The following is an 18294-nucleotide window of genomic DNA, read 5'->3' on the forward strand; positions in this document are numbered from 1 at the left end:
TTTGTAGCTGTGAAACCTTTATTTGACACATGACAGCTTGCGCAGCAGAAGCCATCACACATGACCAGACATCATTTGATCGTGCAATGAAACAAAAACTAAAAGCACTGCTAAAACTTGTACATATGTACATGCGCGTATCTTATCATACAGAACAGCCTTCCACAGATCTGTGTCATGCAAGTGGAGCGTGCCATTGGAATTGTCTGCACAATAAGTTAGGAAAACAAACTCACCGGTGGCGCTTCACCGGGCACTTCCCACTGGACAGTGGTCAGGCACCTTCACAGAAGCATGCCTGGACCTTGCAGCCAAGCTAGAGGCAGTCGTCAAACGCAAATGAAAGACACGTCAGGCCAGTCGGGGTAGCCTCGTAGCTGCGAGTGTATACTACTCCTGCAGGAACAGTGCGCACAACCACTTTTTCCCGCAAGGTGTTTTGCGAGACAGACAGTGCATCCTAGAGACCCAGCTGCCACACTGTTCTGGCAGCACAATGGCAGCAGGGGGAATGATCCCCTCCACGGGGTCAACAATGTATTCGAGCCAAAACGGCACTCCCGCAAGCACAAGCTCACCAAGTAAAAAACAGCGATGGCGTTGTAAAGAACAAACGAGCGGACAAACGCAATGACACGGCACCCAAAGAACCACTGCCCGAAACGCAGCAGCCGTTTTGGCAGAGAAGTGCACACAACACGAGCTGCTCAGAGGCTGAGTGATTCACTTCAGTGGCGACCACTGGTGCACACAAGACAGGCAGGACGCTTTACGTCAGAGCGAAGAGTCGCAGGGCTGCGAACACAACAGAAGCGACACGCACAGAGATAGGCCAATTACAGCCGCCATGAAGCACCCCAACACTGTCAGGGGCCCCGCATGGAACCAGTGCCCATAGCTAGCGCACGGGTTGGCAGCATCCAACAACTACACTCGGCAGCTGGCAACATTCGAGTGGTGGCCATTCACCGGGAGCTTCTCCTTTGTTCAGATGCCTTTCTACCGGCAAGAATGCATGGACAAAAGTGGTGACCCACGCATCGAGACAAGTACTGTTGTCACTCCAGGCAGCCACCGCAATGTGCATTTGCTCAGGGTGACGCTGCATTTGCGGAAACTTTGCCTAAGCTACAGGCAATCATCACTGGTGCATAGCAAGGAAGACGCCACCAACAGCATGACAAACAGTCCTGCATGCAGCCATTACCAGCCTCTGCTGCATGCCAGTGAGTGTTCCCACTCCCCTTTCCATGCAGAGCTAGCAGCCTGCCAGCACCAGGCCGTGCTGAATTTTCACCACTCGGAATCATGCCACAGACATCTCAACAGTGGGAGAAAATAAACACAAAAGAGAACGTGTGGGCGCCAATGGAGCATTTGGTACCAAATCACAGCTGCCAACACTGAACAAACGAGGCCCCCCTTTATTTACTCCACCACAGAGCAGGTCAACATATTGGGATACATACAGAGCTGTGACAGCGTAAGCTGGTCATCGGCATTAGCTACAGCGACCCTTTCAGTTGGCCCATGCCGAGTGAAGCTGTGAAGCTTGGGTCACGCGCGCTCTGTCCTCCAGTTCCTTGGCTGCGTGCGAGGGAGCACCGGCAAAGAGCGGCTGTCCAGGGTGCCAGTGCACAGAGGGTGCCAGCCCTCATGTGGTGGCCAGCTACGCCTGTCCACTGTCCCAAAGAAGCGACGCAAAATTTATTGGGCGTATCCGCCACGCTTGGCTATGTCAAAGCACCTCTTGCAAACCTGATATAATAAGCAATGCTGCTTTTGCAAGGGCAAGAATACGAATAATGTTGCCCCCTTGCCGTTTTAATTGATATACAACAGATATGCTGCAACAAAAACAGTTGCAAATATACTGCTGTGTCCGGAAACAAAGAAGAACGATGATTAGGTTCAAATTCCCAAAGAAGCACTTCACAGCAGCTAGCGACCTGACCAAGCAGGCTGCCTCCTCGCAAATGTTGCCAAAATCACCCAGTACCAAATTTAGCTGTCCATGTCAAAACCAAACTGATTATTTTGGCTTTCATGAGGGGCATCAGGAGTGCCTATCTTGTGACTGCAGATGACTCTACATAAAATGGAGCGGCATCATCTGCACATGCAAACGAAAGCAAAGGTCACTCCATTTCAGAACAGCAGAAGAATTTAAAAGGCCCAACACCCTCTTTGAACAAGCACAAGAATACCTCTGGCAGAACACAACCCTCACAACTGACACGATGCTTTGAATAGGAACAAGAGAGAACTTGTAAAACTGAGTGTATTGAAGAACTAAATACGAGCCACTCGTTTGTTCATGGCCAGCAGAATGTTTCCATCTAGTAGCCCCCTCCCCTGTCCCCAGGAAGATATAAATAAGAAAAGCCACACACAGAGTAAAGAGCAAGAGTTGTAGAAAATGCCAAACGCATCACTGCTGGCCATCATTTCGAAGCTTGCCCTTTGGACCACTGGGGCAGTAAGTCCACACTGAGTGGGTAGATAGTACGGCAAGACCAAACGATAACCAGAAGGAAACTAAAGCAGACTAGCCCTAGCATCTGGGAATGTGTTTCTACTGCAAGTGACCAGAATATTCTCCCACGCTGGCAGGCACGAGAAAAACCGTGCCACTACCACTGGTCGCCACAGAGCGGAAGCCCCGCAGCTCGCACTCGTGGCGCACACATCATCACAGCCTCTGCACGGGTGGCTCCAGGTCGTTCTCAATGTAAAAGTTGTTCACCGCATCCAGGACGTCCCGCAGGGCGGCCAAGTAGTGCCCGCAGTCGGCAAACAGCTGCGTGCGGTACTCTGGGTGCTCGGCGTCCTTCGGAGACGGAGCCATGGCCTCGATGAACAGCTCCAGCTCCGGCATGGCACGCAGCGCCACGGCAAATATGCTCCGCACCACCCAGCCGTGGTGGCACTTGAGCGTCACATTGTAGGCCGCCGACGCGCAGTCCGACAGGACGGTGTTGCCCGCGTGGATTTGCTCCAGGAAGGCGTGGATGAAGGCGAGCGCCCGGGCGAGCCAGAGGAGCGCATCCGTGGCCGAGTTGCGGGCACTGCACGAGCCCGCGTCCACCTCCTGCTGGACCATGTCGAGGAGTGCCGCAAAGCGTGCCGGATCCGAGTCGAGCCGGGCCTGCAGCTTGCCGATGTTGCCCTGGATGTCCATCTTCACGGGCACAAAGGCCGTCGAGTTGAGCACGTCGAACACGGCCAGGATGGAGCGGCAACTCTGGAGGAACTGCTCCGTTGGAATGTTGTTGCTGGCGCTGGATGCAAGGTCGGTGAAGCTGTGCTCCATGGCGGAGAAGAAAGTGCGCGGTCGATGGCTCGAAGTGACGAGACTGCCGTTGGCCACTGCTGGACTAGGGTGCTTTGGCGCACTCGCTACGGGCTCGTTTGAAACGGACTCTGCACAGCTGTCAGCCGCTTCTGCGTCTCCAGGCGGCGACGACACGCTGGCAGCCTGCGCCAGCTGGCCAGCGCCAGGCGGGGCATCGGAGGAAGTTGCGCCTGCTGCGGGCGACGACCCGGCACTGCCCAGGTGCGCCTCGAGGCTCAGGTCGGGCCGTAGAGCCCGCCTGGCCCCGCCGTCCACCGCCGCTGCAGCAGAGGCCGCAACCGGGTTGGACTTGCGCCTGCGCCGGGACGAGGGGTGGGCGCTCTGCAGCGACTTGGGCACCACGGGCGCCACGGGGGGCGGGGCCTCGTGGGGCAGGGCGGAGTCGCGCACCTCCTGGTGGGGCAGCTCGTAGGTGAAGTTGGCGTCGGCCATGCGCATGCACTCCTCCAGGGTGCCAATGAAGGTGTCGCACGTGGCGCGCAGCAGGTCGGCCGCCTCGCTGGCCTTGGCAGCCTCCTCCTCACTGCTGCCACCAGCCGACATCTTGATGGTGTGCACCTGCACAGGGACCAGGCACACAGAGCACACCACCGGTTTATGAACAGCCAGGATGTAGGACAGGGGAATTTCAGAGCACTGAAAAATATCATAGCTACGCACCGTCAAAAATGAGCTAAACACGCAGAAATACACAAAAAAATGCACGCTTCTTTCCCATACCGGCAGAAGTCTGTTACTCATTCTCTGTCCCTTTTTCTTTTCACCTTGAGAGTGCTATAGGTGGTATTCGTTGAAAAGTTTAGCGGTCAATTTCTTCGCTTGGCAACACTGGAAACGGCCACAGACATGGCCGATGCGCCACGGATACGGCGCAGCCTGGGCCACTGTGGCCGCACGCCGAAGAAAAAAAATGACACAGGCATGCGTCATCTGCTCCGTTCCAATCCGATTCTAAACTGTGGCGCCAACAGAGATGTTATTAATCGCACTCACAGTGAACTCGACGCAATACTTTGTGTTCGGCGAAGAGTTCGTAACGTGAAACACAGTCATGTTTCACAGTCGTGCTTAGCTGGACAAGTGCCACCATCCCGCGGAGCCCGACGTAACGAGTGACGGCGCACCGTGGCCTCCGCGATTTGCTGCCAGTGGCACGCCGGCGCGCCGCCGGCAGCAAATCGCGGAGGCCACGGGCGCACTCACACGGTTGCACGGAGGAGAAGAGGGGTGCCTGATCTGCGGGCCGCGCGCACAACGTCGCCTAGCCACAGACGCTTGGCCACAGATATGGCGGCGCACACTTGGTTGCCTGCATGCATTCCACGCAATTGAATACCGAGGATAAAGCTTAGATCACCGACATCAATTTCTTCACTTACATTAGCTGCACAATAAATGCACTCTGCTGCGGTAGGCCAGCCTTTCTTAGTGGTTTCCCTTTTCCACCCACCATGCCAACTATGCATGGCTTTTCATATGCCGTTCCGACAACAAGCCACTTATTGTCGTGCACTGCTGTTCAAAGGCAATTGGGTAACAGACAATGTGCCAGCCGCAGGGAAAACATTTCGGGAAGGAACTGGAGCGGAGGTGTTCTGTAAACAAGCCTGTTGGCTGAGTTTTTCTGATCAAAATTAACTGTGCTCCTTATTTCACCACTTAATTAACATGTCCTGTGGATTACTTAGTGCCCCGAGACCTTGCAATGTGTTCTGAGCAAATTGGATTGTTACAACTGTAAAGTGGAGTTTGTGGTGGAAACGGACCATGTCGCACACAGCTGGCTTGAAGCAACATTAAAGTGTAGAAGTGAGTTGACCTGAAACGGTAAAGTACAGCACTGTGAATACAAATACACCACTCGTGGCAGCAGCTGTCGCTTATTACTGCGGACAATACCAAAAGCATGAAAACAGTTGCTAGTATGCTTTCCCACACTACTATTTGTGGTAATGAAAATTGTGAATGGTGATGGGATTGGTGGAGCTTGTCTAAGCATTTTCCTAAAACAAACATTAAAGCAGGTATGTACTTGTAACTGTAACATAAGTGTATTCGGGAACTCCAGCTGAGCACGCATGTTCCAATAAGGCAGGAACTTTAGCTCTTAAAGATTATTAACTCTTTCGCTAGCGCGCCTATCAAAATCGATCAATTTGATCGATACTTTTGGGAGCGCGTTTTCATAGAGTTCCAGGCGTTGCTCGAACAAGTAAAGCTGTTTGGAGTTAGATCAGAAAAAGGCCTTTCAAAATCAGTTTTGTTTTCATTTTTGCAACGAAAACGTGGTTTTTGACACGCGTTTGAATCACCAGGGTGTGGAAAACGGACGTGGTCATCACGCGTCACTGCTACCAGCGAAGAATGCGTGCCACTCATAATTACTCTGCACCAGCATTGTTTTTTGCTATCAGGGCGTGAATGGTGAACCAGCAAATGATTTTCAATCGTCAGGTTCGCACTCTGACAGTAATGATCCCAGAAATCGGCTGAAAATGTCAAGCAGTGCCTGGTTGCTAAGCTACTTTATGATTTTAGGCAGTTTTATTGCCTTTGCGCACGTTGTTCCAAGTTCTGTGGTAGTTCTACTTACCCCAGGACCATTCGCGAACAGTTTACAACAGTTTCCATTTCATTTCTGCATTGCGAAATTCATATGTGGCACTACTACGCAGTTACCTAACTTCAAGGCTACCTGCCATGGTGCCTGGAGCGTCCGCGACTGATCCTCGAACAAAGCACGCCGCTCCTGATTTCCCCCTACCCTAACCCGGTTTCTGCGATAAGAACTTCAGATGCAAGTCAAAAGATCACACCCAGTCGCTAGATATCTGTTCCGCCGAGGATGGCGCTTCAAACCGGCCTTACACTTCCAGCTGTTCGCCTTCCAGTTTCGTTTCCATGCGAGGGTATATCCGGGTGTCTGATGTTGCTGCTTAGTTGAATCTATTCGGACGGAGTCTCCGATAAGTTTTGTACTGTTTCATTTAAAAACTGTTAGGTGGCACTGCAATAGAGGAGGCTCGTTGTGCTGATCTTTTCTATCGCGCAACTGCTACTCGGCCAAAGATCGCAGGGCACAATTCTAGCTCATCGTACCTCATTTTTGCGAGCAAGGCTACAATTGCGAGAAAGAAGATGATAATAAAGCTCAGCTTTATGTTTTGAGAGATAACTGACCGTGAACGACAACAAGCATCAGCCACGGCGTTCCGTTTCCAACTTCATGCATGTTTTTTTCCGCATCGCTTGCTTGTCCCAAATATTGTGCTCGCTGTAAATGCAATGTCAGCCATTGACAAGATGTTCTTACGTTATGTGGGGCAAATTGGTGCCTCTGATAATGACAAACCGCCAGATTTATTCGAGGAAACCACCCGAAATTGCACATTTTGAATTGGAGGTTGGGCTTCACCGCATGACACGAGCACGGTGCATGCTAACATTTTTTTTTATACCTGAGAAACTGTTCCGCGCAAGTCGACATTTTTTCTAGGGCGTGTTTTTGAAATGTTTTCCTACAAAATGTATATTCTAATTTTTTTCTACTACCGGTGGTTTGGTATACACAACTTCCTTTTTATCATTTTTTTCGACAACTTGACAAAAATTTTGATTTTGGTATTTTTTTTACAACTATGATATATAAAAACCTTTAAAAAACTGGTGTTATTGGAAAGGCCGTTAAATAATCTGCATTTTGTGTTCCTGCAATTAGTGCCTAACCAATTTTTTAGCAGGAAAAAAAATGTGTTCTTGGACTCCTAAAATTAGTCAATTTTCCGGCGGTAGCGAAAGAGTTAAGCAGTTTTTGGTAGTACTACTGCTGGCACGATTTTTTTCAGTTTAAATTTGGTCCAATGTTTCACACATAGTCGCAAGTGCCATCACAAGAGTTGTAGGAACGACTTTGAGAGGTACAGCTACTTTTCATTGCCAGAGTTTGTATTTGCATGGCAGTGTCAAAGCTCTCAGGTTTCTGGTTCAATTAGCCAAACAACGTGACTGGCCATTAGCCACCATGCTGGGAAAATGTACCGGCAGTTTCTACTGCTGGTTTTCCCTAGGCAGCAGCACCTTTGTCACAAACTCAACCTACAGCGCCCAAAATTGTTCCTTGTTTTCTGCCCATCCATGGAGGAAGGTGCAGAGTGTTCTGGGCCGACACTGACTCAACAGCCAGAAACATTCGGCCGCCCACGTGACTAAACAACCATGAAAGATGTCCAATTGTCAGTAGATATATCTCTTTTTAACGGATCGCCACAGCAAAGTAAATAACAAAAAAAAAAAAAAACCTCGCACGGTGCTACAAATTTCGAAGTGTTTTCAAGAACAGCTGCTAGCTTTGACCATGCCAAGGGACGCAGAAGGTGCTACGTGGAGGGGAAGGATGCAAACATTTCATTTGGCTGTTCTTTCCTCCTTTGTACGTCGTGCTGGGGCCAGTAGTCTGATTGGCTTTTGCTGTAGGTCATGTGTGGTCACTAACAACCTGTGTCAAAAATAACTCCAATCTGCACTCCCGGGTTCTGCATTGCCTATTTGGCCATGAAATGACCCTGCTTCCGAGGAAGCACCCAAAGGTGGCCCCTTCCCTTTTCGGGACAGTGGTGCACCCAGTCGACGAATATTGTGGGCCTTTAGTGTCTTGCATACACACCACATTCCATCGGTTCTGTGAACTTTTTCGGTTTATAACATTTCTTTATTTAACGTTCTTCTTGCTCGCATTCGTATTTTTCTGCATTGCCTCTTGCATGTGTTTGTGCTTTCGTACTTGTACAATACCTCGCCTTGTGAAATTAAATCCTTCCCTTGGTTCTGTTTAGGCATCAAGCCTTCATCTCGTTCTCTCCGCTGACGGCCACCCCTTTGTCACTGGTGACTGGCAGAGTAGATGACTCATTTTTCTCAGTGGAAAACAAGGAGAACAGAGAAGAGCTGTAATTATTGACTTCTGAACAAAGTATCATTTCCAGTCAAATACAAGCTGAAACAGCTTTGAATAGTGTCGCCCTTCAGCCAAGGCAAAAAGCCACTCAACCCCTGTCGTTGAGCCTCCGAGAGGAGGAGGAGGAATAAACTCTACTGCAGCATGCCATGTGGGGGCGGGTGGTGACCGTTGGGCAGCCCCAGGGCTTTCTGGACCCAGAGCCGCCCAAGGCCGCCTCTCATTGATCACCAGAGGGGATTAGGGGTAAGGGTTTTCGAGGGCACGCCCACATAGAGTGGCAGATGGTATCGACATCTCCGCAGTGGGGGCATAGGCGTGATGGGTACTGATCGGGGTATATGCGATAAACTAAGGCAGTAAGTTGGGCAAGTTGGTTACTGACTAAGGAAATCATCGTACTAGCGACCACTAAACCTCTTTTCCTTTGTCGCTGTTTAGTGTTCGCTAGTACGATGATTTCATATGCGATAAAGGTGGGCGCGGCATGGAAGGGTATTAGTTTGAAGGAGCTGCCACAAGCGATCTTCCTTTGCAAAAGTGAGGAGTGGGCGGGGGGGTATTTCTGGCTGAGGAGGCGGTGGTGCGTGTGACAGCCGCGCACGTAATAAGGCTATCTCAAGTGGATTGCACTCCGTGATTAGGGGCAGCAGAAGGGCCTGCTCGGACAGCAAGACCTCGAGCTGCTGTATGGGCCGCCTCGTTGCCCCCTCAGCCAGTGTGGCCAGGTGTCCACACGAGCGCCACAGGCGTTTTGGGGGGATTGCGCAGAATTTTGAGGGCTTTGGCTGATATGCGCCCTCGGGCAAAGTTCCATATAGCAGACTGAGAATCGGACAAGATGACTTTTGGGGTAGGGCTGAGAAAGGGCTAGCGCTATTGCCGCCTCCTCTGCCTCAGTAGGGAAGTGGGTGCAGATGGTGAGAGATGTGAGTGGGGGGAGTTAGGACTGTTGATGACCGCCAAGGCATACGCCAACGTTACTAGATTATATTCAGTTGTAAAACTGGGTGGCGCTGCCCGGAACCACCACCGATCCTTCTCTCTGTGGCGCTGCAGTCGCAACCGGCTCGGTAGACGGGGCGCTCGCAGGCGGTTTCACTTATGCTTCTCCCTTTGCGTTCCTAGTTCAGCGCTCGGCGCATACTTTTCTCGTGCGTGCGCGGGCGCGTGGGTGGGCGCACACATCTGGTAATTATTTACATTCTCGGAAGCAAATAGCTACAATAAACAGCAGACACAATGACATTTTTTTCGCCCCTTGTGTGGTTCTTCCGCGTCCTTTTTTTACCGAAGAGCAGTACTCGCAGTAGCCGGCGCATTCAGTGCCCCGGTCTCCAGCGTTTCTTGTTCGCGCGGTCGTTCTCCGTAGTGTTGAATGCGCGATGCCGTGCGAGTGGCGCGTTTAGTGATTTGCCAGCGACTGTATTCCATTGATGTGGGCCTCTGCATGTGAGGCTGAGGCAGACAATGCCGACCTGCTTCGTTCCCGGGTGTACCAGCAGCAACAATTAAGAGCAACACGGACAGGCACTTCTTTTTGGCTCCCAAAGATGCGACGCTTCGCTCGCAATGGCATAAGGCCATCCCGCGTGCGGATAAGGAGCTTTCGACAAAGTCCAAAGTGTACGACTGCCATTTTCACGTACAGGACATCGACAAATGGCAAGTACACAAAATGACGTTCACTCTGAGGAATTCTCTGCGCGCGTCATCAAATCGTATTTGGTGACGCGCATGCATTTCTATTCCAGATTCCTTCAGTGAGAACGTCCCTTGAATGTGCAGGTTAAGTCGGCGCGCAAACGCGCTAAGCTACTGTAAGCACGCTGGCAAAGTTGGAGTTTGTTGTAAATGAAAAAAAAAAAAAAAACCTTGCGTACATGTATCTATTCATTACTTTTTTCTGTTAACATGCTTTGGTATTTTGTAGCCATATTCACCGTAAGCAAAAAAGATGTGGAGTTGATTTCTAAATAAAAATGCTTGCATGTTTCTATTCATTACTTTGTTTCTCTTAACGTGCTTTGGTGTATTGTAGACATGTTCACGTTAAGCAAAAAAGATGTGGAGTTGATTGTAAATAAAAAAAACGGATATATTTTTCTACTTTGTGTCTGCCGTAAAATGTGTACTGTGAAAACCAATGAATTGCTGAAAAGAACTTTATGCTTATTGACATGTAAGCTGGTTTAACTTCGTCAGTTAATTGACTAAATAATTCTTTCAGTTAGAGATATTTCGCCTTTTGCAGAAATGTCGCTTCTTAGTGACGTTTGGTAAAGCTAACTGTTGTCAGGGCAAAACATGGAAAAGATACTACCGTATTTACTCGCATAATCCTCGCACTTTTTTTTCGGAAAAGTCAATGCGAAGATAGGGGTGCGAGAATTATGCGGGGAAAAAAATCTGGTGCACAGTGTTGCCAATTTGCCTTCTGCCAGTCCCGCTAAATGTAGCGGTTGTTTTTTTGTATATGTAAGCTCAGTGTTGCCAACAGCAGCTATTTCTTTTTATTTTATTATTTACAACGTAAACAGTCTCCCGTCGATCAGCTATCATGAAATTGCCGCCTTTGCTTTCTGGCGCGCGCCCTATCTCGTCGTCGTCATGTGCATGCTTTATTCCAGTAACGCACGTTGAAGTCGGTGATGCCAAAGTGCCTGCCTGCGGCGCGGTTGCCGTGTTCGATCGCGTACTCTATCGCTTTCAAATTGAAAGCGGCAGTGTAGCTGGCGTTCTTCCCCATGGCGAAGCGGCACAAAGCACAAAACAAAGAGATCAAAAATTTCTCAAAATGGCAGCGAGATATCCACCACTGACGCGAGTGACTCGCTGACTGCTGCTGCTCAACGACAGGACCGCGACGGCGACACGACGACACGACAGCGGGCTGCGCGAACGCTGTCTAGTTGTGCACACGCGAAACCGGCTCAAGGACAGTGTGAGTAGCGTGTTAGGGCGCCTGTTAGGGAGTAGCCATGCAGGTTGTCAGGGCGCCTGGGTGGCCTTGGATACACAGCGCTCTCCGCCGAACGGAGAGGCGGCGGGGGAGGGCGCGCGTTGGAGAGAGCGTGCACCATGCGGGTTTCGCGAGCGGGCAACTTTCGCCGCTGCAAAGTTGGGGGTGCGAGGATTATGCGAGGAACCAAAAAATCCAAGTTTTGGTGGCTCACATTAGGGGTGCGAGGATTATGCGAGTGCGAGGATTACACGAGTAAATACGGTGTTCTAAAAAGGACGTCGAGAAAATTAGGAAGTTTCGTCTTCGAGTGGCCTGAATTACTAGAGCCACTAAGTGACGTAGCTCCAATGCTGACCTTGCGTCTTTGGCTGGAAACAAAATGAGCGGTTTCATGATTTTTTATAAAATTCGGAAGAGTCAATCAAACGAAGCTTTAACGGAGGCTTATTCTATGCTACCAGCTCGCTGCAGACTGTTCACGCTCGTGGTTGACTGCCAGCGAGCAGCCGACGCAAGCGCGCGCAAACTACGATGCGCTTCGGCTGACCTGTTGAAGAAAGCAAAGCAATGAGCCGTAACGAACGGCTTTTACGCCCCACATTAGCGATCCTGAGCAGCTACTGGAAAGTACTCCGGCCTAGATGTAGTGTGGACGCGGACAACTTGGCGGGTAGCGGGTAGTCTTTAATATTATCGCGCGCTAACGTCATGAGAAGGCCGAAGAGGCGTTGGGAGAGGCGCCGTTGCACGCGACGAGCAGCGGCCGGGTAGAGCAAAATGCGGCGGTCCCGCCCTCTCGCGGCACGCCGAGAAACGGAGACGCCGGCGATGCACGCCGCATGGGGAGAGTTTTACAACTGAACCTATCTAGTAACGTTGGCATAGGCTGTGTGGTTTCGGCAGCTAGCGGCGTCCACATAGCGGGTTGTCGGTTTGATAGGGCATTTTTCTGCCAGGTAACGAGCACGTTGTTCCCTTCGAGCGATGTGGTTTGCGGGGTGCATGTTGCGAGGTAGTGGCCGGGTTAGCACATTGTGTCGAATGGTAGGGGGAATTGGGTGGGCAGAATTAGTGGAGATGGGAATGCGGAATCAGCAGTTGATGCTAGACGGGAGTATTGATTCATTAGATGGGCTTCAATAAGTTCCTCAGCGGTATTGTGGATACCAAGTTGTTCTAGTTTGGCAGTGGAAGTGTTGTGAGGTACCTGCAGGGCGACTCGGTAGACTTCACGCAACAGGCGGTTTACTTGGTCAAGTTCTGCACGGGTGGGATTGAGGTACGGGAGGGAGACGGTGAGGCGACTGATAATGAAAGCTTGAATGAAGCATAAGCGTTCTGCCTCCTTGAGGCTTTGATTCCGGGGAGTGATGCGTCGGAGAAGTCTAATGGTTTGAGTGATTTAGTTGAGTGAGATATTGAGAGTTCGCGCAATTTTGTTGCATAGAGAGCCCTAGTACCTTTATCCTGGGCACTATACACCGTAGGAATTTTGCTCTGGCCGAGAGTTATAGTGACAGTAGGAGGGCTGGGGGGTATACCGCGAGGCGGGGGGAGAATTAGTAGCTTGGATTTCGCTGTGGAACAAGTGAGCCCTGCTTGAGTCGCGGCAGCGAGGACCAAGTTTGCACCGGTTTGAAGTGCTTCTTCAATCTGGGCATCGTTTCCTCCAGAAGTCCAAAGGGTAATGTCACCCGCGTACAAACTGTGTCGAAGGTAGGGTATTTGAGAAAGCTGCTGTGGGAGTTGGAGGAGGGCTATGTTGAAGAGCAAGGGCGACACCACTGCTCCTTGAGGGGTTCCTATGGATGACATTTTTATTGGTGAAAAGGTGACATCTCCCAGATGAAGCTTCGCGATACGGTTGGTTAAAAAGGAGCGGATGTAATTATAGGTCCTGTGGCTTACTTTCAGTGCTTTAAGGTTGCTCAGGATAGCTGCATGGAAGACTTGGTCGAAAGCTTTTTTGAAGATCAAGAGCTAGAATGGCGGCTGTGTCCATTCGGGAGGGAGGGAGGGGTAATGATGTCAGGAACGAGTTGTAGGTGGACGTCTTGGACTGATAGCTGTGAGCGGAAGCCAAGCATGGTGGGGGGATAGGTGTTGGGATTGTCCAGGTATTGAGTAAGGCGGGTGTGAATAACATGCTCAAGGACTTTGCCTGCACAGGAAGTGAGACATGCACTGGCCACCCCAGGCTTCCTCTGCACTGGTCCAGAGACGAGGCGTGCCCACCTGCTGCATGAGGAGGTCGCAGTAGAGGCGCAGCTCTGCCTTCTTGGCGCGCAGGCCGCCCTCGGGGTCGCCCCCTCCGCCACTGCCTCCCGCCCCCGAGGCGCGTGATGGCTGTGCCGGGTGGTGGCCCACGGTGGCTGCCTTGGAGCTGCCCAGGGCCACCAGCCACTGCTGCCGCTCGGGCGGGGTGGCGGCCCGCAGGTAGAAGTGCTGCTCCGAAGGGATCACCAGGTCCAGCCGCCGGCTGTCCGTCGGGTGCACCACGATCTCGCACGCCGACACCTTCACCGAACCCTTGCAGCCCTGGTTCACCTGCCAAGAGGGCACTACGCTCACACCCCTCCTGCCTTTCCACGCCGAACGCAGGGAGGGGCAACATTTCAATGCAGGAGCACCAGTTAACTTGGCAGGCTGCCGATCCAGCACTGTGGTCGGGAGACGGCCCACAAAACATGGTTGAATGAAAACTTGAACACAAAGCAAATATGTGCAAGGCTGTTCTGAACCAATAAACTTGCCAACAGGGCTCATACATGTCGACACTCTTGAACAAAAAAAAGGATACCCGGGGCTCACAATAGGCAGAACGCAACCAAGAGTATCAGCACTCTCGCAATTATGAATGCATGCGGGATAGGTTTTTACAATAATGAAAATAATAATAATTAGAAACAGCAGCACTGAAGAGAGGCTAGTCAAAAGCAAACGCAAAAATAAAAGATGCCAGCCAGAGGTGCTTCAAGAACACAAAATGTACAAGAAAAGAAACACTGCCCCAACAGATGGCGCAAGTAATGAGAATGCGAGAGTTGAGCTGAACAAGCTTCACTACAAAAAGGGCAGCCAATGGCCCAAAGGGGGAAAAGCTAGAGCTGCACAAGAGCGCATCTGCATGTTGAGGAAGGACAGGCACAGGTGGAACGATGACTACAACGATGAGAGAACACGTTCAGCAACTGCACCCTAACACTTTCACATCTACCACATCACAAGTAGTGCTTGGGTGACCTCACAATTGCTTATGTGCACTTTAAGCACTTCTTTATGTTGCACAGATATACCACCTGAAGGGCTACTTGGTTCAATGTCAGGAATGTCAACAAGATAAATAACCAGTGTTTGCCTGTGGGTGCAGGCAAAAGCTAGTAAAAGCAGCCTCTACTCTCATGTCACACAGACATAATTAGAGAGGTCACCAGCTTAACACAGCATCAGAGCTGGTAGCAGTTGATCCAACAAACGCAAATTTTGATCAAAAAGGCATAACTACTTTGAAGAAACAGGCACTTCACTGATAAGACAGCCTTGCAAAAGCTGCACTGGAACTGTGAACTTTGAGTTCTCCTGCACGTGTGAGCTGGGAAAGAAATGTGACAGCACGTCCTCCACCTGCCCAACGTTTCCTCGTACGTGGGCTTCAAACTTGTTCAAACAAACTCGCCTACTTCATCGGCCCCACATGTCAATGTCAGCTAAAAAAAAGTGCAAAAGAGGCCTGCACGCCACCCTCCACACAAAACGGCCACAACGAAGCTGGATCCTTCCCGCATTTTGCTCACGACCCCGCAGTCAATATGAACAGAAAAGCTTTGGACAGCTGCGTATAAAGGTGGATTAAGAATAAAAGCACGCCAGCGTAAGCTAACTTTAAGCCGAGGAACTAAGTGATAAGGCCACGCACTAGCAAGTGATGATGTAGCCCACCTGCCCCTGCCTATGCACTGGTGATTGACGACGTCCTGCCACACAACGCCACAGAATTGTGCACACACAAGGGGCTGCTGCGTGAGCTGTGGCTCGAAAAGCGTGCGCTTCGTGTGAAGGGTGAATAAAACGTTTCAGCAGAAAGTCCAACGTCCCGACTGGAAGTGTCACTGATTCCATGACCAAAAGTGATGCCACTTCCGGTTGCGAGGACAGTCCCACTACTGGCGATGCCAGCTGTGACCGTCAGCACAGTGGCACAGCAGCAAGGGGAAAACTAATGCCTGTGCTCGAAGGAGGACTGAAACAAGCAGAGAAAGCTTGCGAACACGGGGCAACGAAAATCTAATCGCCATGCACATTTGCTACTCAACATGCCTCCTGATTCTGCGATGGTCGACAGTCATTTAGCCCACGCGTAAAAAATACACATACAGCAGTAATGGACGAATCAGTAGCATCAGCAGTTTCACTGTATATTTTTGGCTATTTTCGAACTGAAACCAACATTTCGGCTACCATTTTTTGCGGGGGCATTTCTTCCCCCTCCGAAAATGCCAACGAGCCTCCCTCGCCCACGAACACGGCCTCGACAACCCGTGAAAGACACCCACAGCTGGCCACCGACAGCAGTCTCTAGTCCACGGAAGGCACGTTCAAACTTGGCAGGTGAGTGGGAAACGAACTCTCTCTGACATAAATACAGTCGAACTCACTTAATTCGAACTTCTGGTCTATTCGAACTGACGCTGCGGTCCCGGCAAAGTTATGTGCATTGAAATGGCTTTCGTTAATTCGATCTTTTCTTAATTGGAACAAATGTTCGCGCCCCTTCGAATTCGCATTAACGAGGTTCGACAGTACCAGACGACGAACAGCTTGTTTTCACAATCGCTTGGCGACCGATAGCTTTCACAATCACCCATAAACAACAGTCGCGCTGCCCTTCGCGAACCAAACAGTTTACAGGAGTTATACGGTTTCTTTTGTTCGCGGCGCTGGCCTCGCTAATGACGAATAGCATATAGTCTGCTTGAGCAGGAACATATGCCAATGGCAAGCGTCATTTCTAGGCACTGTGGCAATCGCCGAAACGAGTTCGCAAAACTCTGAAGCCACCACAGAAATGTCCCCGCAGACTGGAAGGCGAAACAGCAGAACCGCGGCGGCATTGAGAACACGCAGCTGGCCCGAAATGACGACACTCAGGCGCCTCGTTCCCCGCATCAAAGCGTGCTGTCCGAACAGCGGATCAGCAGGGCCTGTCCGCGTGATGTGACAGCTGACAGGGCGCCGTGTTCGACACCGCCTGCCGCAGCAGCACCCCGAGGGTTGCGTTCGCTGTTCCATTCGCACCTACCTCGTCCTGGGATTTGTAGTAGGTGAGGATACCCTTGTCCAGAATGAACCACCGCGGCTGCCAGCCGTTCCAGTAGTTCGTCCATTTCCAGAGAACGCCCTCCATGTCTGTCGCACGAGGGGTGGCGAGTTTGCAGGCGGCGCCGACGGAACGCCGCGACTCGCATCCGCATTCAGGGGTCGGCCATGTTGCTCCACAGGTTGCTCGCCACTGCCAGCCAATGGAGAAAGCGGCCACTCGTTCGCCAGTCTCCAATGCGCAAGTTTCGCACGAACGCCGCGCGAAAAGTAAGAAAACTTGATTTGCTAGTACGGCCGCGCGTGTTCTGTCTTCAGTAGCTGACAAAAATAGCCCTTGTATTGAGGCCAGGCTTCGTTATGGGGTTCTTCTCACATAGCGGCCGCGAAATATTACAGTGCATCGGTGTGTGGAGGCCACGTCGGTGACACCGGCCACCCATGCCGGCCACCCTGTTTATCAGGTTCTATTGGTTCTATCGCCATTTATCAGCGTCAAAAGTAAGGTGGGAGAGCAGTCAGTCAGTAATATGGTGTCTGCGGAGCCTTTTTGTGTGAATTATAAATGCGAAAGTATTATGCATTCCATGACGCCAAAATTCCGGCGTTGTGCAAAATGCCGGCTTTATTTCTTAGCAAACAAGGCATTGTTGGCCGTCGAACAAAAAATTACCACCTCCCCTCGCGGGAACCCCTGTGTAGATGCGACGCATAGGGGGTTCACGTTGCAGCGTTGGACAGCGGAGGAACGACGATGGAGCGGAGCGGCGCAGACACCGCGTTTTATAGCGCGCATAACGGTGAGGGGACGCGCCGGCGCCAGTGCGTCTGCCGCGGCTATGACGCAACACAATCCAACACAATCCACTTTAATCCAAGCCAATCCAATCCAATGCCCCTCGCGAGAGAGTGTTCGCTATTGGCGGTGAGCGCGAACACAGGCGGCGCCGCAAAGCGCGCCTCCGTGACGTCAGCTTAGGGATTCTCGCATTTGTCGTCTGCTTTACTCAGGATCGCTCTCCCTGCTGTTTCCTTGCGCTCGGTCAACGTCTGATGCTTGTCCGCACCAGAATGACGTGTGGGTAACTTTTTATCATAATAATAGGCTTAAAATCGCATACGGTAGCTCATGGTGTCAATTAAAGAGTAGTTTTAGATACCGCTACGGGAGGAACATTGCCGACGCCACCTCATTCCTTGCGAAGCCGGTCCTGTGCGGAGCGCGAAGAGTCAAAGCTAGGCGTCAGCTTCTCATGGAAGCATTCGAACAAAAGAAACAGTCAGCTGCTAATAACCGACAACAGCGAAAATGGAAGACCAAAACAAATTCTAGGCCTTCAGGGCTTTCGGCTTTGGCAGAAGGCATCACGATTCCCGGTAATCATATGTAAGGTAAAACAAATTTGGCAACCTTGCCGAACGCTCGAACGCGTTTTGTCACATCACTTTACGTTGTGAAGGCATGAAAGTTTGCCGACATGCACTATGGGCCTCGTGCGCTTGTATGGTGGCGCCACTGATGTGCTGTGTTCAGCGCCATCTTGCGGGCAACGGAGGCATAATTTCTGAAGTCCGTGAGCAAACGACGTCCGGAGGATAGTATTCCGCGCAGTACGATTATTAGAAGAGAAAGAAGAAATAACCGCTATTCTGTTGCCGTGCGATACGAACAGCCAAACGGTACTTTATTAAATAGAATATGGT

The 18294-nt window shown here is 51.0% G+C and overlaps 1 protein-coding gene across 1 annotated transcript; it reads right to left on the bottom strand.

Annotated features, from left to right (window-relative positions):
• Positions 1-16921, bottom strand: LOC144137785 (pleckstrin homology domain-containing family A member 8-like). The gene is made up of 3 exons (XM_077669765.1): positions 16574-16921; positions 13510-13821; positions 1-3913 (listed from the first exon to the last, which is right to left on the bottom strand). Exons 1-3 carry the CDS (start codon positions 16676-16678, stop codon positions 2693-2695), a joined length of 1638 nt encoding a protein of 545 aa, XP_077525891.1. The 5' UTR covers positions 16679-16921; the 3' UTR covers positions 1-2692.
• Positions 16922-18294: the final 1373 nt, after the last annotated feature.

The sequence above is a fragment of the Haemaphysalis longicornis genome, unplaced genomic scaffold (assembly GCF_048455015.1).
Source record: "Haemaphysalis longicornis isolate Haplotype H1 unplaced genomic scaffold, Haemaphysalis longicornis Haplotype H1 scaffold_5, whole genome shotgun sequence".
NCBI classification, from domain to species: Eukaryota; Metazoa; Arthropoda; class Arachnida; order Ixodida; family Ixodidae; genus Haemaphysalis; species Haemaphysalis longicornis.